A 22,790-nucleotide genomic window follows, 5' to 3' on the forward strand; every position below is an offset into this window, starting at 1 on the left:
GAGTGGCCACAGGTGAATGGCCATAGGTGAGTAGCCATAGGTGCATAACCAAAGGTGAGCAGCTGTTGGTAAGTGACCAAAGGTTAATGTCCACAATTGTAATGACCACTGGTGAGTAGCCATAGATGAGTGGTGGTCATAGATGAGTAGTCATAGGTGAGTGACCATCGTTTGCTAGCATGTGTATTGTTTTATCATGTTAGATGTTCTGGCAGCTGATACGGCACAACTGGTAAATTTGGCTCACAGAACCAACCTGAGTTCTGTACTTATGACTTTATGCCTATGATTTTGTCAGCCGTCGGAGTGCAGCTCTCTCATAGGACACTCGGAAATTCACACGTTTATGAGGACCATCAAAACACTGAACAATAACATAATGAGGCGCAGGTGAAACTAATGATGAGGAGGCGGAGCTTGGATGGAGCTGGAAAGTTCTGTGAGCATTCTAATGTAAATTTTGGTATTATGTTTCTCCACAGAGCTGCTCAGAAGCTGAACCTCTCCTCTAAGAAGAAGAAGCAGCGTCCGGCGCCCCCTGTGGCATGTGACCCTCCACTCTTCCCCACCAATTTCAGTGGAATCCTGCAAGTATCGCCACCCCCAGCCCCGCCCTGCCTGCTCCGAGCCATCAGCAAGGTCCGAGACAACCCCGGCCTGGGCAAGGTGAGCAAACGTATCTCAGTACCTGCTCATATACCTGTTGATATACCTGCGTATATATCTGCACATATACCTACACACAGTGGTTAGTATAGTGTAGTGGGTAACACCTCTGCCTTCCATGCTGTAGGCTGGGGTTCAGTACACTACACTATACCAATAAGAGTCCTTGGGTCAGACTCTTAACACTGCCTTTGCCTACCTGTGTAAAATGATTAAATTGTAAGTGTCTCTGGATAAGAGTGTCTGCCAAGTGCTGTAAATGTACACATATACCTCTGCACATATACTTATTCATATACCTGCACATACACCTGTTCATATGGACACAATCTTGGCCTCGAGAATGTGAATAAGACGGTGTTGGTTTATTGGCTGGAGTATGGAGGCATTAAAGCGCTGGGTCAGAAAACTGAGAGGAGCTGAGAAAGAGTTTTGCTGAATTTTCTAGTCTGATTTTTGAACAAGGTTAAAGTCTGTTTTTGGGAAATGTGATCTATTAATAAATAAAACCCTTAAAAGTCTAGATTTATTACTGTTATTTTGCTATACAGTTGGTTTACATTGAATAATTATTTAAATGCAACAACATAATTATGCACTTATATAGTAAATTAATTAATAAAATATATTTGCATTCAGTTTATATTTTGTTTTGACAGGTTTAAGTCTGCACTGTTTTTGTTTAGTTCAGTGACAGTGATGTTGCCCACAGTGAGAGTGATGATGATGATGATGATGATGTTTAATGGTGAAGATGCTGTAGTGGTTGCTCTCAGTGTTTTTCTCAGTGTTACTCTCAGGCTTCCTGACCTTGTTCTTTAGCTCTGTGGTCACTAATGTCCACCGTGCTGCCAGCCGTGTGGTGTCAGTGGGCTGTATTGATCGAGTATGTAATGACTCTGTTTCTCTGTCTGTCTGTCTGCACTCTGAGCTCACTGAGTGAAATAAACAGGAAAGTCTGAGGAAATCAAAACAGCAGCATCTAAAAACAGAGCAAATCAAATAAACACAAACAAACACAGCAACACAGAACATCACCATCCACAGCGATCACAGGTTCAGTCCTCTGTATCATATACTGACAACAGAAATGTATTTTTAAAAATAATAATCTTATTTTCTGCACTAGAGTCTCGACAGCAAGCTACTCGATCAAGACAGGGACACAAAGTCTGACTCTCTAAATTCTCTTATTTTAAAGCACTTTGGTGAAAAATCACATTCCAAATGTAGTCAGTCGGCCACAACAGCACTGGAGCTACGAGGCTAATGCAGTTAACAGGAAATAGAAGCTACTAACTAACATCTGACAAGTCTATCAGAGACAGAGACGCAGTTTGAGACGTGTGTGGTGATTTAGGCATGCAGTTAGCATTATGCTAATTGGTGGGGTGTAGTCTTTCAATGCTTCTTTTAAGGCCTTTGCGCTGTTTAGCACAAAATGATTTTTTGGTAAAAGTTCATCTTTAGCTTAGACGCTTGTTTAGAATTGACTGATTCAATGAAATTTGTTGATGGAAATCACATGTTAAGTAATGTGATACTGAGAAACTCAACGTCTTTTGGTCAGCTCTCTATTTGAAAGCTGCAGACCTGCATTCTAGAGTTCCTGACTTTCTGAGTAGAAATTCCCAGCTGAGGGGACGTTTTCTTTGATTACCTCAATAAAAGCTCTTTAATCAACTAACACCTCAAACTTTCTCTTGGAGGTGTTTAATGAGCAGCTAATGAGCAGCACAGCAGAGCAGCTGCTGAACGCGTCTCACTGGCTGATCTAACGCCGCGTCCCAAACCACACACTTCTGTACTTCACCTCCTGCACGAATGAGTGCACTTCTAATGGGATATGCACTATTTTTACACACTGTTTAGTGAGCTAGTGTGCGGTTTGGGACAGGACGCTAGTAATACTGCGGGAAATCTCAGCCGTTTAGATTTCAGCTTTCATTTGTTATCAATACAGCAACAAATCAAATAAAACCAAGTTAATATGCTTAGACAATTTGATTAATATGCTTTAAACATTTAAAAAGTATTTTAAAAATGTTATGACTTTATCTCATTACAAATAGCCACAGCGCTGCTGAATGGACTTGATGTTGCTACCAAAATGATGGCAGTGTGACTGTGATGTTATCAGAACACTATCAGTTGGGGGATTGTGTTTATTGGTAATCTATCTCTTTAAGCCCTTAAATGGCCAGGACCCAAAGTTTTATTACACACTTCTATAATCTGAGAATAGCCCAGCCAGTTTGCACTGAAGTCCCTGTAGTTACTGAATAATAAGCCTCAGTGTGTAATAAGCCTGAGATTTTAAGGGGTTAAAGGCCAAAGTCTGTCAGAAGTGATGAGGAGAAGTTGTGTAAGAGTGTGTTGGTGTGGATGTGTTTGTGTGTTTATGTGTGGTGGCCATATGGTGCGGATGCAGTGTGCAGGCTGTGTGCAGACGCTGCAGGCTTTACTGAGATCCGCTCTGGAGATGCAGGATATAAACTGAAGAACTCAAACTCGCTGCCTTTGATCAGGTGCTGCACATTTGAATATGAAAATGTGTTACTGAGTTATAAACACGCTTCAGGCTTTCCTTCACTTCCCCTCAACACAGCTACAGCACTGGCTCCACTTTATTAATAAAACGCATTTAAAAACAAGCAGTGTCGGTCAATGAGCTGTACAGGTCAACCCACTGGGGTCCGCAAACTCACAAATTCTCTGTCTCTATATCTGTGTCTGTTTCTTTGTGATGATCCAGCTCAGAAATCCAGTTCAAACACTTCCTGAATCTGTAGAGTCGCCCTTTCCATTCCATCTTATCTCGAGGTCATACGAGACTCACATCCGGAGTTATGAGCCTATGAAGAGGGGCTGAGATACACGTCATCTGCCTCTCACCGCGTGGAGCTGGTGGATTTGTGTGTCCGTCTACAATCTGTGTGAAACTGACCGATGGACACTCAGGAAATCACTAAGGACTGACCATCACGCCGGACACCCTTCATTCTTCATTCAGTCCACATCGGAGACTCATGTGAAACGGCGTGCAGAGAGTTTAGAGCTGCTGAAGCTGCTGCAGCGTTTTTGGAAAGTAGTGATGAAGATAACGGAGCATTTAGATATGAAACATATGAGGATCATGATATATGAAGAGCCTTTAGAGGAGAGTTTAAGAAGAGATGGACAAATCGAGAAAATGTCCTCAAACTACAGAGAGATAAAATGATAGTGGTGGCAATGTGTGGGTCCAAGCACTTTTAGTCGTGGGAGTGGGAGCCGTTGCCGTCATCCTACCAAGTTTGGTGTAACTTACAGTTTGTGAGGTTTTAAGGGAGAAAATGCTTATTCTGAAATTGAATTGTTAGTAATCTAATTCACAGACGCTGCACAGGTTTTCAAACCAAAACTGACCTCAAAAAGAAAAACAAAACAAAAGTTTTAATTTTTGATTATCCATAAGAGTTCATGGATCGATATCTGGTCACCAACTGAGAAGGAAAAACAACAGCAGCAAAGAAAAACTTGAAGAAAAATCCACGTGGAGAAACACATTTCCTATTTTATTATTCAGAAATAGCCGAGAGAAATCTGTAGGTTTCCATGTTGGATGAGTGACATAACAGACCCGGATGAGCTAAAACTACAACTAACCGTTAACACTGAATGCTGATGGAGACTCGTCGTCTTCTACAGCTGGTTTTACCTCCTCAGTGCACAAAGTGCCAACATGTCAGCTTATCAGAGAAATACGTTTGAACTGTTTCTGAATGCCGAGCTAGTTACTGACAAAAGCTGAGCTGCCTCTGCTTCAGGAGCTCATTTTTCAGAGTAGCAAAGTAAAATATTGCAGACTTGCTCACAAATTCAAGCTAAACTTTCTTGTCAAATTGTCAAGTCTTGCTGATTTTGAAAATGTTAATACATCGTCTACAGAGAACACACACATATGACTTTGGTCTGCACGTTTTAGTTTAAAGTGAAAGTAAGTTAAAAATAAGATATTGAAAATAAAATGTACCTTAATATTTTTATAGACCACATTTTATGTTTTATTTTCCAATTTCTCCTAAATATTTTGCAGTTTCAATACGACTGTGTGATAGAAACACTGCAAAACGCGTAGTTTTCCAAAACTGATGATGGTCAGTGGATATGGCACCGTGTCCAGGCCACTGTCCAACTCTTGGCCACTCACACACTCATACTATCACTCACACACTCGCACTGCCACTCACACACACTACCATTCATACACTCACACTGCCACTCACACACTCGCACTGCCACTCACACACACTACCATTCATACACTCGCACTGCCACTCACACACTCGCACTGCCACTCACACACACTACCATTCATACACTCGCACTGCCACTCACACACTCGCACTGCCACTCACACACACTACCATTCATACACTCGCACTGCCACTCACACACTCGCACTGCCACTCACACACTTACACTGCCACTCACACACACTACCATTCATACACTCACACTGCCACTCACACACTTACACTGCCACTCACACACTCACACTGCCACTCACACACACTACCATTCATACACTCACACTGCCACTCACACACTTACACTGCCACTCACACACTCACACTGCCACTCACACACACTACCATTCATACACTCACACTGCCACTCACACACTCACACTGCCACTCACACACACTACCATTCATACACTCACACTGCCACTCACACACACTACCATTCATACACTCACACTGCCACTCACACACTCACACTGCCACTCACACACACTACCATTCATACACTCACACTGCCACTCACACACACTACCATTCATACACTCACACTGCCACTCACACACTTACACTGCCACTCACACACTTACACTGCCACTCACACACTCACACTGCCACTCACACACACTACCATTCATACACTCACACTGCCATTCACACACTCACACTGCCACTCACACACTCACACTGCCACTCACACACTTACACTGCCACTCACACACTCACACTGCCACTCACACACACTACCATTCATACACTCACACTGCCACTCACACACTTACACTGCCACTCACACACTTACACTGCCACTCACACACTCACACTGCCACTCACACACACTACCATTCATACACTCGCACTGCCATTCACACACTCACACTGCCACTCACACACTCACACTGCCACTCACATACTTACACTGCCACTCACACACACTACCATTCATACACTCACACTGCCACTCACACACTTACACTGCCACTCACACACTCACACTGCCACTCACACACACTACCATTCATACACTCACACTGCCACTCACACACTTACACTGCCACTCACACACTCACACTGCCACTCACACACACTACCATTCATACACTCACACTGCCACTCACACACTTACACTGCCACTCACACACTCACACTGCCACTCACACACACTACCATTCACACACTTACACTGCCACTCACACACTTACACTGCCACTCACACACTTACACTGCCACTGCCACTCACACACTCACACTGCCACTCACACACTTACACTGCCACTCACACACACTACCATTCATACACTCACAAGCTGTGTGTCTCTTTGACGAATGCACGCCGTAGTTTGTTGATGAAGGGACTGTTCCACAGTTGAGCCTGATTCTCTAGTTTCGTGTAAAATCCTGATTTTTTCTGACAGCGATGCTCTAATAGGAAGAGGTGTTTGAGTCTCAGAGCGTTCAGTTTCTGAGAATTTGGAAATGATCGTAATGAAATGCAAATACTTCTTTGGATCAGTTTCATTTCATTTGGATCTCTTTCAGTGATCTTATTAATTTTTAATCCGTGTCTCTCCGTGTGACAGCGTGTGTTCAGGGTGAGATTTGTCTGATTTTTAATCATTTTCTGTGTTATTACTCTATAGAGCGCTAGGGTGGTTTCAGTAGAGTTATGTGTGTTATGATTAGAGAATCATGAAGTTCTTCATAACCACAAACACCTACAGCTCTTAAAAATAAGGTTTTTAATAAAAAACGTTTCTTTGCAGCGGTGTCACAGAAAAGCCGTTTGGGTCCCTGAAGAACCTTTAGTGGATGTTTCTTTGAAGACAGAATGCTGTAGACGATGTAAAGTGGGGTCCAAAAGTCTGAGACCACTTTAAAAATCTGGGATTGTTTTCATTTAATCCTTCAAATTACAGAACGTTTTAGAATTTTGAAAAAATTAAAACAAACAACAGTTCTGACAAATAAAATAAAGAAATCTTCATAATTCTGCACCAGCTCACCATATGTTGAGGTGTTTGTACCAAAAGAGTGTTTTTAGTCTGATCTCTTCCAGTGAAGCTCGAGTTCAGACTCTCAAGTGTGTTTGATCTGCTGATCAGAGGATTTTACACACACTTCTGCAGCTCAGGATCACACTGTCATTAAACACACCAAATACTGAGAAGTTTAACCAAACTTTATTTAAGAGTTTATTTTTAAATCCTAATTAAATTTTCAGATGTGACTGTGTTCTAGTGCGGTTCTGCGCTCTTCCTCACAGTAACTGAGATCTTCCTCGTCTCCTCTTCTGTAGAGTCTCTGTTCTAGTGCGGTTCTGCGCTCTTCCTCACAGTAACTGAGATCTTCCTCGTCTCCTCTTCTGTAGAGTCTCTGTTCTAGTGCGGTTCTGCGCTCTTCCTCACAGTAACTGAGATCTTCCTCGTCTCCTCTTCTGTAGAGTCTCTGTTCTAGTGCGGTTCTGCGCTCTTCCTCACAGTAACTGAGATCTTCCTCGTCTCCTCTTCTGTCTTCAGTGTGAGAAATGAGGAACAGTCACTCTTCACTCCAAACTCTTGGGAAACTGGGCGAGTTTTCAGATTTACAGATCTGCTGCAGCTCATTGTAAAGTTTTTCAGAGGAATCCGGGCAGAGTTACAGTTTCTAGGCTATGAAGGACCAACTGGGTGAACCAGTCTGCTACAGCGCCACCCTGAGGCAGAGCAGTGCTGCAGCTCTAGTTAGTTAAGAACACCAGAGACAGAAGCTGATTGTGGGAGAAGCAGATAAACAATCAGCTTCACTGAGTCCGGATCAGGGCGGCACGGTGGCGCAGTGGGTAGCGCTGTCGCCTCACAGCAAGAATGGCCTGGGTTCGATTCCCGGCCGGGCGGCCAGGGTCGTTTCTGTGTGGAGTTTGCCTGTTCTCCCCGTGTCTGCGTGGGTTTCCTCCCACAGTCCAAAACATGCTGTCAGGCCAACTGGACATGCTAAAATTGCCCCTAGGTGTGAATGTGTATGTCTGTCTGTCTGCCAATGACAGCTGGGATAGGCTCCAGCACCCTACCGTGACCCAGAAGGATAAGCAGTTTAGATGATGTATGTATGAATCTGGATCTGAGTGTCTATTTTTCTACACAGCAGAACATCATAATAAGTTTATTTTCAGGGACTCCCAGAATTTAGATTTTGAGACATTCATGGTGTCCACAATGTTCATTAGACCCTGTATTTCATAGCTCGGTTGTTTATAGTGTATCAGTGTGTATCAGTGTGAGCTCTGTGTGTGTGTGTGTGTATGTGTGTGTGTGTGTGTGTGTGTGTGTGTGTGTGTGTGCAGTGTTTCCTGGCCATGGAGGCTCGTTAGCTGCTGGGCGCTGTGTCCTGTAATCATGCATGTCCTGTTCAGAATGGAAATGGTGGCATTTCTGCTGGAGAAATGTCAGCGTGGTGGTGTCGGGGGAGCGTCCATCTGCAGTGGCCTTTAGAAAACAAGGCCGTCCTGAGAGACGATGATGTAACAGCGAACTCACTCGGCGTCCGGAGCGTGACTCGCGTGTTTTTAGATAAATATCAGACACACTGACGATTTGCTCTCAGATATCTAAAGACAAAACAGTGAGCTGAAAGGCTTTTCATCACATAGATCACACTCATATTCACACACAGACACATTCAGCGTGTTATGGATTATATTATCTCTCACTCAATTATCTAACTAAGTAATTACGATGAACCAACTCTAATTAACCCCATAAATGGCTCAAAGATTCTTACACACTCCTATAATCTAAGAATAGCTCGGCCAGTTTGCACTGAAGTCCCTGTAGTTACTGAATAATAAGCGTGTAATAAGCCTGAGATTTTAAAGGGTAAATTATGTAATTATGCAGTGACATTTAAATATTACAGCACAGTGATCGTTCTAGACTTGTAACTCCTCAATATAACAGTCTAATATAATAAAACACTGCAACTCTTTTGTGCATGTTTAATGTACAGAGGTGTGTATGTAATGTAAACTGTATTTAATTTAGTGTAATGTCAATGTAACTCTTGTGTGATGAACAGAATTATGGGATTGTTGCAGGCTGTGAAGGACACATGCAGTGCTGTGTTCAGATATGACTGAAATAAGGCACAGCTGTATTATAGAGCCTTCAGAGCAGCGGCTCCTTCCTGACTGAAGCACAAGGTGAAAGAAAGTAGTGATGAAGATAACGGAGCATTTTCATAAGAAACATATGGGGATCATGTTATATGAAGAGCCTTTAAAGGAGAGTTTAAGAAGAGATGCACAAATATAGAAAACGCCCTCAGAGACCCCAGAGGGATCAAATGATAGCCGTGGCAATGCGCGGGGTCCAAGCACTTTTCGCAGTGGGAGTGGGAGTCGTCACAGTTGTCTAGGATTAGTGAGTAACCAAGTGAGATATGAGACCTGCCTACCAAGTATGGTGCAACTTACAGTTTCTGAGGTTTTAAGGGAGAAAATGTTTGTCCTGAAGTGTAAGTGTTAGTATTCTAATACACGGACACTGACGTCAAACCAAACCAGACGTCATTAAATAAAAAATAACTTTTTGTTTTAATATTTGACTATCCATAAGAGTTTGTGAACAGATATGCAGTTACTGTTAAGTGATAATTTACTGAGTGTGCTCAGAAACTGGTCAGTGAAAGCAGCAGATTGTGTGCTGATCACATGATTTATCATCATCATAGTTTTCTTTTTCTATCTCAGTAACCACATCATCGCTTCGTCCATTTTACGTAATCAGCAGTAGCCTGTTTTGTTTGTTTCTGATAATAGACTCAACATAATGTCTAATCGTTGTGGTAGGTTTTATTGTGTCAATTAACACATTATTTAATTCCATTATTATGAATATGACAAAGCTGAAATCTACTCAGTGTAACTGATGTAGCCCAACACTCACCGTTCTTACTTATCAAACCATGTCAGGCCTCTCCCAGAAACACAACTTGAGACTGTGCATGTTTGTATGTCAGTTTTGGTCTCGGTTTCAGAATCATTGCTCTCTGAATTATACCACATTATTTAAACAGGGCTGGTTATTTGTGCTGTACCTGGTGAAGATGAGCTTCTACAGCAGCAGCTTTACAGACAGGATGTGATAATCTGTGAAGCTCTGAAAGTTCACGGAGCTGCAGATGTTCATCCTGCTGGATTGAATGATTTATTGTTTTAAAGGACGCGGACGCTGACGGTGGATTGATTTTGTTGTTGAACTGATCCATGGAGAGATGTTCTCCACCCATAATATCATCTCCTCTCAGAGATCCCGTTCCTCACCCACTCGTCAGCATCACCATCAAAAACCAAACCAACATTGTATCATGATATGTTGTTTCACCTGTTCTGTGAATGTGAGGAAACCCGACAGCGTCTGTACAGATAACAATGATCTACAGACCCACAGCTCCTCCAGACCTCCTCACAGCTCTGAGATCCTCTCCACACTGCAGCTCCGCTCGCTGAGCGTCTGAGCGCTCTGACTGATGAGGTTCTGCTGGAGGTCTGTGTAACGAGTCTCTGAGGAGCAGAACCGGTTCCTCTGAAGATGAAGAACGCTCTAAAAGGGACGCAGTTCTTTCATTATATGCTACAAGCGCACACACACTGGGGGGACGTGAGGGGGGTGGTCTAGGGGGACAGTAAAAAGAGTAAACAGACAAATAAACAATTAAATAAACAAAGAACAGGTAAAACTAATCTAATAGCTCTTTACTACTGGGGGGCAGGATGGTAGAGAGGGGGTAGAGAGAGAGTGGTAGAGAGATATAGAGATGTAGCGAGAGTGGTAGAGAGAGAAAGAGTGGTAGAGAGAGAGGTAGAGAAAGATAGCGAGAGAGTGGTAGAGAGAGTGAGGGTAGAAAGAGAGAGTGGTAGAGAGAGAGAGACAGAGATAGAGAGGGAGAGAGTATATAGTGGAGTGGGTGTGGTTTGTACGCTGTAATTGGCTGTGTGTGTCTGTGATTAATCACTCTGTCTCTCTCTCAGAGCTGCCGGGGGGCTCTGAGGGTCTCACAGGGAGAGAGAGAGAGAGAGAGAGAGAGAGAGAAGAGACACCCCGGCTCCAGCCCGGCCCAGCGGGGGGTTAATGAGCCCCCCAACAGAGCCGGAGAAGCAGAGACCCTCTGAAGAGGGACTGAAGCCCTGCAGGAGCTGGATTAGCTTTATTTTAGGGGTGCTGTAATCTGAGTGGTGACTGATGAGAACCAGGATTTTAATCCAGTGTGAATCTGCAGTTTTTACATTATTTATTATTATAAATAATAATTCCAGAGTGAATCACCTTCTGTATCCGGCTGAATTCCTCCAGTAACAGCGCTGGAATTTCAGTGAACAGTGAAAATCTCGGCAGTGTGGAGCGATTTAGACATAAGATTTATGATCTCTGCTTATGAGGAGAATCAGGAGGAGATACAACACCCAATAATGTCTCTGCTGTGGGTTTCATAGCACCTGAAGACCAGAGTGGAACCTGCAGAACCTTCTAGGTCTTCAGAGAAGGTCTAATGAGTCCTAGGAACTAAAAATATGTAATTTATGTAGTTTTTAGTTCATTTTTGTTCAGTAGAATCCTGCTTGTGTTTAGGTTCTGTGTGTATTACAGTCATACTCTTAATTCATTGCTCGGTTTTGGTTGGTAACCCTAGAAGGGTTAAATTCTTGAAAAGCCGGACAGAAAATGGTCCAATCAGGATTGTTCTCTCTGTGGTATCTGGGTAGATACAGCTGAGCTGCTCTCCCATTGGTCAGGACTTCAGGAGCTGGACCGAAGGTCTTACACGTTAGATTAACTATCAACATCATTAGAAAGTGGCAGAGGAACCAACCAATCACAGCGAAGCTCCAGCAGCTCTGCTGTGTCTGCGTATGTTTCACTGCTGTATGAATGCTGTGTGTATCCTGTAAGGATCAGCGTGTTTATAGCGGCGCTGCTCGGTTTCAGGGCTCTGGACTGATGATATTCTGTCAGTGAGGTGGTCAGTGTGGTCTGAAAGGTTCTGACGTTCTCACTGTTCTGTTGTTCTCTGTATGCTGGTCAGCAGAGCTCTGTGTCATAAATCAGCTCTGCTGCTGAATTATTGAAGTGAAATCATTCAAACGCTGTCGCTGTGAAGCCGACCGCACTGCCAGCTCGTCTCATCTGAGGAACCACATTTCAATGAATTATTGAAGCAGCATCGTCTCACTGAGACGCTACAAAGCATCGTTAAATATTCATTACAGTAAAAGCCACGAGCACTGAGCATGCTGATGGACAGAACTGTGACCTTCACAATGCACTGCGCTCTGAAGATGGTAGAAGATGGAGTCCAGGCTGCGGACGGGTTCAGAGCGGTTCTGGTGTCACTGCAGTTGTTTACAGCTCTGATGTAGCTGTTTTGCTTTTGTGGCTATAACAGCTTATAACTGGATTCTGTTCAGCTTCTCAGAGTCGACATCTTCACTCATCTTCACTCATCTTCACTCATCTTCACTCATCTTCACTCACAACTCATAAAAACTGCAGTCTTTACGTTGTGTTGGTGATCATCACATACAGATTTGACAGTATCTACAATGAATTATTCAGTATCTACAATGAATGATTCAGTATCTACTATGAATTATTCAGTATCTACAATGAATGATTCACTATCTACTATGAATGATTCAGTATCTACTATGAATGATTCAGTATCTACTATGAATTATTCAGTATCTACTATGAATAAGTCAGTATCTACTATGAATTATTCAGTATCTACTGTGAATTATTCAGCATATTCTATGAATTATTCAGTTATTCAGTAGTACTGAATATACAGTCGTATGCAAAGTTTGTGAGCCTCTGGTGTGTCTCTGTAGAGGACGTTTTAAAATATTTACATATACTAATACACACAGTATTAGTATATGTAAATATACTATGTATATATATATATATATATATATATATATATATATAGACTATGTATATATATATATATAGTATATTTACATATATATACACAGTATGTGCTGTGCATTACCTGCTGTCCTGGAGAAGTGAGTGTGTTCAGTAACCGTCCCTCGGCGCTGTGTTGACTCTGATGCTGTTCCTCCTCCGTGCTCTGCAGAGACGTCTCTGTAATCCTGACATTCAGGAGCGTCTGCTTTAATCCCGCCTCTGTATCTAACAGCTCTGCGGAGCTGCAACACTTTCATTTCCTCCAGATCCAGCAGCTCTGCCTCCTGCTCGCGGTCCACGCCGCGCTGAGGGAGTAAACAGATAAATACCGGGCTGAACCGGCGCTTCTGTTCTGCTGGAAACACTGAGCCGTCTCCTGCGCCTGAGAGAGGAAGCGCGCTAGAAGGAGATGAAAGTTCTGGCAGCTTTGATCCATCATAAAGGAGAGAATGGAGGAAAAGCTGCGCGCTCTCGGGGAAAACGCCATTCTGAGAACAGTGAAGAGGCAGTGTTGGTTTAGAGCTCCAGGGAGATCAGCGCAGATTATAAACTTCACTGGGCAAAAGTTCACAGAAGGACTTTTATTTTGAAGTATACCTTCTTAAGTGTAATGGAGCTTATAGAGGCCTATAAAGAATTTTAGATATGGAGACTCTTATTGAATCAGTTACCACAGTAAAAAAATATTCAAAAAGACAATGAAGTATTCAGATCTTAGATATTCACAAAGCATTTATAGAGATAGTAATAAGCTAGATATAAACACAATCATTTACAGGGTACTTTCTGTTGGGAGGATTCTGTCCCAAACCCTAACCCCTAAATTTCAACAAAAGTAATATTTTTGTTTAAAATGCTGTCCCACATTTTCATCACCATCGAAACACAAAGAGTTTTAGTCTGTAGGTGGAGCCTTATTTTAGCCACGCCCCTGCATTTCAGAGCAGGAAGTGAGGCTGCCTCCCTGTCCCTCATGGCCAGATGGTGAGCAGTTAGATCCCATTGTTTTAAAATAAATGAGTCCCAAAGTCTGAAAATCAGTGTGGAACATTAAGAATCGTCATATTTTCTGCAGTTCAGCACTTTTTAGTGTTTTAATGATAAATATGATTTTCTGTGATATATGTGAATATATCAGTATTTGATCTTCATTAAACAGTATGTATAGATAAACGTTCTGCAATAGATCAAAAAACATGGGACATTTGAATTTCCAATCATTTATTTAAAAATAAACTAACCGAAATGTCATTTTTGTGTGTTGAAAAAGTAAGTGCACCCATAGCTTCAGTAACTGGTGCCGCTCCCTTTGGCAGAAACAACTTTATGTAGGCGTTTATGTAGACCACCCCCACAGCATTCCAGTGGGATTCGGATCTGGGCCGTTCCACAGTGAACCATTTCTTCCTTTGAGCCAAACAGCTCTATCTTTGACTCGTCTGGTCAGAACACACTCCAGAAGTCCTGGTGCTAACCTGGATATTGATTAGCAAACTTTAGTCTTGCCCTGATGTTCTAGTTAGACAGTAAACACACCTCCCATGTAGGAGCAGCCTTTTTCTAATGGTAGATACATTCACTTTGACATCAACCGTAGCAAAAGCTACCTGCAGACTCTGGGAACTGAGAAGTTCTTAAAGACTTCTTTTAGTGGGGAAACTTTGCTGGGCGGCCTGGCAGCGTTTAAATTTCTCCACTTGTAGATCATCTTCCGAACAGTGGAATGATGGATTTCTATTATGGACGTCTTCTCAAACTCCCAGAATCAGAGACACCTACAACCTTGTTTCTGAAGGTCTCAGAGAGCCCTTGATGATACCACACTCTCCAGTAACGAAGAGCAAACCAGACCAGATATCTGAGATTTAAATAAGACAGTTTCCTCCAAGATGTTCTTTAACAGTGTTCTAACCATTAGAACCTGATCAGTACTTCCTTTTCTGCCTAAGAACATTGCATTTCTGTTCATTTCAGTTACATAAAGGATGACAAAAAGTTTAAATTTTAAGTGTCATGTTCTTTCTGTATTATTTATATTGTTTTCATTTGAATTAATCTTGTTTTACCTTTTACTTTCTTCTTAAGTGTATATGCTGTATGAAATGTAAATGAAGTTTACGCCTCGTTTCTCAGTGCTGAATCATTCTGCTCCACATACAAATACAAAAAAACATCCACAACAAACGTCGTACTATAGTAACACAGTCAGTGTCCTCCTGAATGACCAGCTCATCGGTCATTTCTCTCTTTATTCAGGTGAAGGTGATGCTGCGCGTGTGTCCCGTCTCTCCGGCCGATTCAGAGTCCAGCTCTTTCCTGAAGGTCGACCCTCGTAAGAAACAAGTAACCATCATGGACCCTGAGGCCAATGCCCAGCAGAACCCCGCCCAGAAACGCCCCGCCTCCAACCAGGCTCCGCCCAAAATGTTCGCCTTCGATGCTGCCTTCTCCCACGATGCCTCACAGGTTAGCAGCTCAAACGTCTCAGAGGAATCCAGTTAAAACTTCCAGCTTTTCTTCAGGCTGAACTGCATTTGTTTATCTGTGTCTGTAGATGTTGTGTAATACACCAACAGCAAAAGTGAAAATCCAGTTTATTCCAAAATGTAGTCAATCAGCCAAAACTCAGTCTGCGTGATTTTTAGCTACGCTAATGTACTTTAGTCCATGTTTATAGTCAGTGTGTGAAATCCCACCAAATAAAACCAAACTCTTGGGAAACTGGGCGAGTTTTCAGATTTACAGATCTGCTGCAGCTCATTGTAAAGTTTTTCAGAGGAATCCTGGCAGAGTTACAGTTTCTAGACTATGAAGGACCAACTGGGTGAACCAGTCTGCTACAGCGCCACCCTGAGGCAGAGCAGTGCTGCAGTTCTAGTTAGTTAAGAACACCAGAGACAGAAGCTGATTGTGGGTGAAGCAGATAAACAATCAGCTTCACTGAGTCTGGATTTGAGTGAATATTTTTAGCCTAGCGAGCAGCAGAACACCATAATTTTATTTTCAGAGACCCCCAGAATTTGATTTTGACACATTCAGGGGGTCTAAGAGATTAATTCAGACACTCAACATGTCTTTGTTCCTCGACTAATAGATTTTTAACTTTCATGTTTATAGTAAGCACTGTAAACACTGGATCTCACAGTAACTAATAGTAATAACACAAAGTAATAATAAGGAGTAAAGTATGAAACTGCGCCCCCCACAGGCCGAGGTGTGTGCAGGGACGGTGGCGGAGGTGATCCAGTCGGTGGTGAACGGAGCTGACGGCTGTGTGTTCTGCTTTGGACACTCCAAACTGGGTAAGAAACAAACCTTCAACACCTCACCTGCTGACGCTAACGCTAACAACCGCTCCCTCAGCTCGTCTCCCTACCTTTAACAGACGGCCTTTACAGCGGCTCTAGTTTCAGCTTCGGTTTATTTAGTTCAGACTTCTGTTGACGTCCTGAAGGTCCTGATATTTCATTGGATGCTATTGTTCGTTTTTGTGTCATCATTGTCTATAAATCTCATTGCTGTGTCAGTGAATGTTCTAAACTGGATTATATAATTAAATTGTACAAAACAAACAATAAATTGTGAAAAATAATGTGATTGTAAAAAAGCAGCACTAAAAGCGCCGCGTGATGGGACAGCAGTCACACAGCGTCACTTTATGATTTAAAATGAAAGGCAGGTTCATCTGAAACAAGTCAATAATTCAACAGCAGCCGTTTGGTAACGATGGCAGAGGGTTCACGATCCGACTCGGCCTCAGACTACGGGCTGCACGACTTCAGATTGTTTAAAGTGGACAGTTATGACCACATGATCACGTGATTATGACACTAACTAAACGGACGCCTCAAAGAAGACAGCAAGTGAGGAACGTGGTGGTTCTGGGGTCTGTATCTCTTTCCTGAAGGCCAGCAATGCAATCCAGGACTCCAATCTATCTCCAATCTGTCTCCGATCTGCCTCAGATCTATCTCCAATCTGTCTCCGATCTATCTCCAATCTGTCTCTGATCTATCTCCGATCTGTCTCTGATCTATCTCCGATCTGTCTCTGATCTGTCTCAGATCTATCTCTGATCTGTCTCAGATCTATCTCCGATCTGTCTCTGATCTATCTCAGATCTATCTCCAATCTGTCTCTGATCTATCTCAGATCTATCTCTGATCTATCTCCGATCTGTCTCTGATCTGTCTCTGATCTATCTCCAATCTGTCTCTGATCTATCTCAGATCTATCTCCAATCTGTCTCTGATCTATCTCCGATCTGTCTCTGATCTATCTCCGATCTGTCTCTGATCTATCTCCAATCTGTCTCTGATCTATCTCCGATCTGTCTCTGATCTGTCTCAGATCTATCTCCGATCTGTCTCTGATCTGCCTCAGATCTATCTCCAATCTGTCACCGATCTATCTCAGATCTGTCTCCGATCTGCCGCCAATCTGTCTCCAATCTATCGCCAATCTGTTTCCAATCTATCTCCAATCTGTCTCAGATCTATCTCCGATCTGTCTCCGATCTGGCTACAGTCTGTCTCCGATCTGTCTCCATTCTGTCTCCGCTCCATCTCTGATCTGCCTCCAATCTGTCTCCAATCTATCTCCAATCTGTCTCAGATCTATCTCTGATCTGTCTCCGATCTGTCTCTGATCTCACTCTGATCTGTCTACAGTCTGTCTCCGATCTGTCTCCGATCTATCTCCGTTCTGTCTCTGATCTGTCTCCGATCTGTCTCCGTTCTGTCTCTGATCTGTCTCCGATCTGTCTCTGATCTCACTCTGATCTGTCTACAGCCTGTCTCCGATCTGTCTACAGTGAAGTTCGGCTGTGTTTATTTCGTCTCTCAGTGATCAGACAGCTTTCCTCTCTATGTCTAGATTGGCCTGACTGTTATGAGAAAAGGCGATGGAGCCGCTCAGCTCCTAAAGGGTTAACAGTATTTGGGCTGTGTTCTGTATTTCATGTCCTCCTGCAGTGAAACAGGGAGATTAGTGTCAGTGTAAAGTGGCTGTGATGTAGCGGCTCCTGTGCCGCATCACCTCCACTCTCCATCTCTAATACGGTATAAGTGCTGCTTTCAGACGCCCGTTTTTCTGCCTGTTGTAATGAACGTCAGACATTAATCCACACGCTGTAACGTCTCGGTCCGTCTCTCTGAGACGCGCTTTACACGCAGTAAATAATCTCCCTGACGCCTAGCACGCTAGCGCTAGAATTAGCCTAATATTGCTTCTAAGGACGGAATGATTAAAAGAGAATCACACTGATTGAACATATTCCCATAATTCAGTGTGTGAGATGTAAACAGAGTGATTCAGAGTGGTTTGGTGTGAAATGGTTCAGATGTCTTTACAGTGGTGGTGATAGGAACCAGGGGTCGCCATGACTACAACACAAATATAGACATTTTATTTACTATCCAGAACCACCAGTGAACCTACACGAGTCTTCTGAGTTCATATGGAATGTTGATGATGGAAAATAGTGGAAAATCTGAAATAATAAGTTTTCTTTGGGGACTATTTTGCCTCACAGTGCCCTGCATGTATCCCTCCACTGTAAGTGGCTTTTAGAAATTGGTTAAAGACGTCTGGTTCCTATCACCACCACTGTGAACAGTTCTGACTCAGATGGTTAGAAATGGTTAGAAATTCCCTTGTAGGTTTTCATAAAATGGACCGAATGTCAGCACTTATATTGTTGCTTATTACAGTTGTGATCTGCTTTGCAATACATTAAAACACATTATATGTCATAATGAGTCAATAATGCAGGTTTAACAGTGCAGTTTTCAAACCGCAATTTAAATTATAGCCTTTCTTTTTAACAATGTTGTCACGAGTTTTAGCAGGGAAACTTGGGAACTGACTATAGATGAGTTAGACCAGTCAAAAGCAATCAAACACCCAACAGAGCCACAGCTAACTGGCAGCACCCGGCAGCATTCAAGCCTCAAACCAGAAAAAGTGAAAATCCTACATATACCGGTTCTCCTCAGTGCTTTTAGCCATTTTCAGCCTGGTCATTCAGAGCCATGAATCATCTCAGAAACAGTCAGACGAGTGGACGACAGGCTACCGCTAATTAAACTGGAACAAAGAGCCGCACGGCTGCCGCGTGTCTCACTGTTATATTTTATTTTAATTAAGAGAGTAACGCTTTAAACCCTGATGAAGTGGGGCTGGTGGGCTCGGTGACTCTGGGGGGGGGTGTGTGCAGGTTAATTGGCTCCGTGTCTGTTTGATATTAGAATAAATAAAAAGCGCTGCTGTTGTTTTTTAATCATGTTTTCTGTTTTGCCCTTGAAATGAATCTGAGACGCTGAATGAATTAAACATTAGAGAAAGCTGGACTGATACAGGCCGACTGGCTGAAACACTCTTAAAGCCAGAGTTCACTCACAGAATAGTAATAACAATAATAATAATAATAATAATAATAATAGATTCAAGACACTTCTCTTTACCTGTACTTGACACTAAAGCTCTTTCTGTTTTGACTTTGCACATCTTTTTATTCACTTAAATATCTAATAATTTTTTTTTTTTTAATAATTTTTAAAATGAATTTTATTTACTTTTTTTTCTGTCTTAGGTTTTTATGCTGTTTCTAAAAACTTTGCATTGTCTTTGCACGTAATACGTTCTGTATTAATAAGCTTAATAATAAGCTTAATTAAAAATAATCTAATAATAATAATAATAACAATAATAATAAATTGTAGAACTGCTCACCAGCCCAAAAACAGTCAAGAACACAAAGTACAAAGCAACAAACAGCACTAAGGACAGTAAATGAGTCATCATTGATGTTTAAGATGATTAAAGTGACAGTTTTTCCTGATTTGTATTCAATCAGCCAAAATGTTTTTAGTGTCTAAAGTCTGATTCTTTAGTTTTAGTGATGGAGCTACGAGGCTAATGTAGCTAACAGGTAATAGAAGCTTATAGCCCACCAATTAGCACTGTGCTAACCGCATGCCTAACGCTGTTATCCATTAAGATCTACCAAAGTACATTAGCATGAATACCAGCAGCAGAACTTTGTCCGTTTTTGTGTATTTTGTGTAAATGATATTTTTGCTGGACTGTCACTGTGATGTGAGAGCAGGTCACACTGTGATGCAGGTAAGAGTGAGTAACGCAGCTCAGGTGTTTGACTGAATAACGTGATCAGTCTGTACGCCGTGTAGCTCCGTTCCTGAGCGGATCAATAATAAATCAGAGCAGCGACAGTGAGGGACGGCTGGGGTGAGTGAAGGACGTCTGTGTGTAAAACTTTCAGAGAAATGTTCAGTAATTGGATCTCCAAAGTTTCTCCACTCGGCTGATTGAATTACAGGCTCTCAGCTCCGCCGCCCAGTTAAGAGTCCATCAATCTGCCTCTGCGTCTGAAAGTAAAAGCCAAGCAGCTTTAATCTACGTAAAAAGATCCGTTACAGGAGAGACGAGGATGACAAGTTACAGCTCTGCTCTCCTCAGAGGTTCTGCAGGACAGACAGAAGAACGTATGGAGCATCGTAATAAATCAGGAACTGAGCTCCTACAAAACTACCTAAAACTCAGAGTTTCAGATGAAAGATATTCACAGTGATTCTGTTCTGATCTGTTTAAATGGAAGACATTAATAGAGATAGTAATAAACTAAATATAAACACGGTCATCATTAATGGGCAACTTTCTGTTTACAAAAGAGTCAAAATAATATGTGCATTTTTTTATTTTTTATTTTCCTTTTTAAATCTTTCTGATTTATTTTAAATTTGGAAGTTTAACAGTTTAGATTTATCATTAGTTTTAGTTTTAAATGCTGCCTCATGTTTTCACGTCACTGAAACACAGTTTTAGTCTGTAGGAACTTTACAGACTTAAACGGTTCTTTATATGGTGAAACTGCTCTGCTTCAGATTGGTGGTGAATGTGATTTGAAAAGGGTTCTATGTAGCATCAAAAAGGTTCTTTGTGTTATGATGTCAAGCTTGTATACACGCTTAAAAAAGAGGGTTCTTCAAAGGTTCTTTAGTAAAGAAAATCTTTCTATATAGAACCACGGACACTCATAAACCACAAACCCAGCACGGCCGTCTTTGTGGAGAGGTGTGAATAGTTCTTCACAGCAGGGGTCTCTCACTCCTCCCCTTTCACCCCTCATTGCTCACTAGCAGCTCAACATTTCACACACAGAGAGACGACAGAGTCGTCGTTGATCTGATAACAGAGCTGCAAATTTAATAATTTTTATTAAAAATATCTTGGTCGATTTCCATTCTGTTGGTAGAATAGTCACTAGGGGGCGCTGCGGAAAGAGGCTACAGTAGTTCAATTCACCCGTTAGAAGGGACACATTTTACATACAGCAAATATTATTAGAAATATGGGTTGTTATAGAACCTAAAAGATTTGAGGCGAACCTATTATTTATAGTTTTTAAAGAACTTTTTAAAATGGTTCTGTTTAACGTTTAAAATGGTACCAAGTCATAGATCTGTTTCTGCTACAAAACAGAGGCTTTTTTCCTGAAAAATCCCTTTAAAACAGTTTCATGTAAAGCAGCACAGAGTAAGAACACAGCTGTAATCAGGTATCTGATAGACTGTGTGCTGAACAGTGTCAGTATTACATTATTTATAGTGTTTGTGTGTTTATTTAATCCAGATTAAATATTTAATATCTACTGAGGAATGTTAGTTCACTGTTTATATTGGCCAAATGAAAATAAAAAGTTCTGATTTCATTCAGCCGACTGTGTCATACAGTGTTATTCAGAGAAATGAATTCAATATTAAAATCAGCTGTGAGTCTGTGGGTCTGTGAGTCTCTGTCTCAGGAACAGAAACATTACCAGCAATAACACCAACATTCAGCTCAGCTCAGCTCAGCTCAGCTCAGCTCCGCGAAAATCGAAGTGAGTTTCCAAAACTAGAGTTTAAAAACTGATTGAAAGCTCCAGAGAAAATAGGGCTCCCAACAACCACCTGGTCGACCCCAAACCATCACCCATCAGATAAACAGCACTTAAAGCTTTCATCTCTGAGAGAGAGGAGAAAATCAAGCTGCTTCAGATCTGAAAACATCCACAGGTGTTTCTGTCCATCCTTCCACCCTAAAGAACAACTCAACACTATTAAAAGATGCTGCTGTAGGACACAAAGGGAAACTGCTAATAATACAAAGTGATAAATTCATTAATTATACAACAGTGTTGGTCAGAGAATGATGTGAAGAGAAGAGACCGCAGTGATGGGCAGAGAAGAGTGTGGAGAAGGAAGGAGCCATTCATGATCCAGATCATTCCACCTCGTCTGTCCAGCATGGTGGAGGTAGTGTTTTGGGCATGTATGGCTGTGAATGGAGCTGGTTCTCCTGGATTTACTGATGATGGGAACAGCTGCAGGGTGGACTCTGCAGTGGGCTGTACAGTCTGCTCAGATTTAGCCACATCTGTGCTGAAGACCTGGTTTCAAATCTCCAAAACTCATTGGACGATGCTTCACAGTTCAGACAGACAATGACCCAAACATATCACACTTTTTTTAGGCAAAAAATGTAAATTTTCTGCAATGGCCAAGTCAGTCACCTGACCTCAGTCCAGTCGAGTGAAGGTTCACTCACTGAAGGCAAAACTGAAGGTAAAACAGCTGAAGAACAAACAGACACTGCAGACAGCAGTGAAGCCTGGCAGAGCACCACCAGGGAAGAACCCCAGCGTCTGCTGTGGGTTCCACACTTCAGGCAGTCGATCAACGCGTAATCAGATAATCGGGAAACTCCGGGTCTACATGAGTCAATAAACTCACAGAAGAAGACGCGACGTAAACGTAATGTAAAACTTCGTGAGCGGCTTTTTATTAAAACATCAAGTCACTTTATCCGAAAATATGAACCTAAAAGATGAAGA

General features: G+C 42.1%; 1 protein-coding gene across 2 annotated transcripts in view; it reads left to right on the plus strand.

Annotated features, from left to right (window-relative positions):
• The window catches only part of kif26ba (kinesin family member 26Ba), a 126,404-nt gene that overhangs the window by 77,159 nt on the left and 26,455 nt on the right, over positions 1-22,790 (plus strand). For both annotated transcript variants that reach the window (XM_036593107.1, XM_036593108.1), the window contains exons 5-7: positions 483-666; positions 15,152-15,361; positions 16,104-16,197. In XM_036593107.1, coding sequence (XP_036449000.1) covers positions 483-666; positions 15,152-15,361; positions 16,104-16,197 — 488 coding nt within the window. The remainder of the gene's footprint in view (positions 1-482; positions 667-15,151; positions 15,362-16,103; positions 16,198-22,790) is intronic.

Source organism: Colossoma macropomum, unplaced genomic scaffold, assembly GCF_904425465.1.
Source record: "Colossoma macropomum unplaced genomic scaffold, Colossoma_macropomum, whole genome shotgun sequence".
Lineage (NCBI taxonomy): Eukaryota > Metazoa > Chordata > Actinopteri > Characiformes > Serrasalmidae > Colossoma > Colossoma macropomum.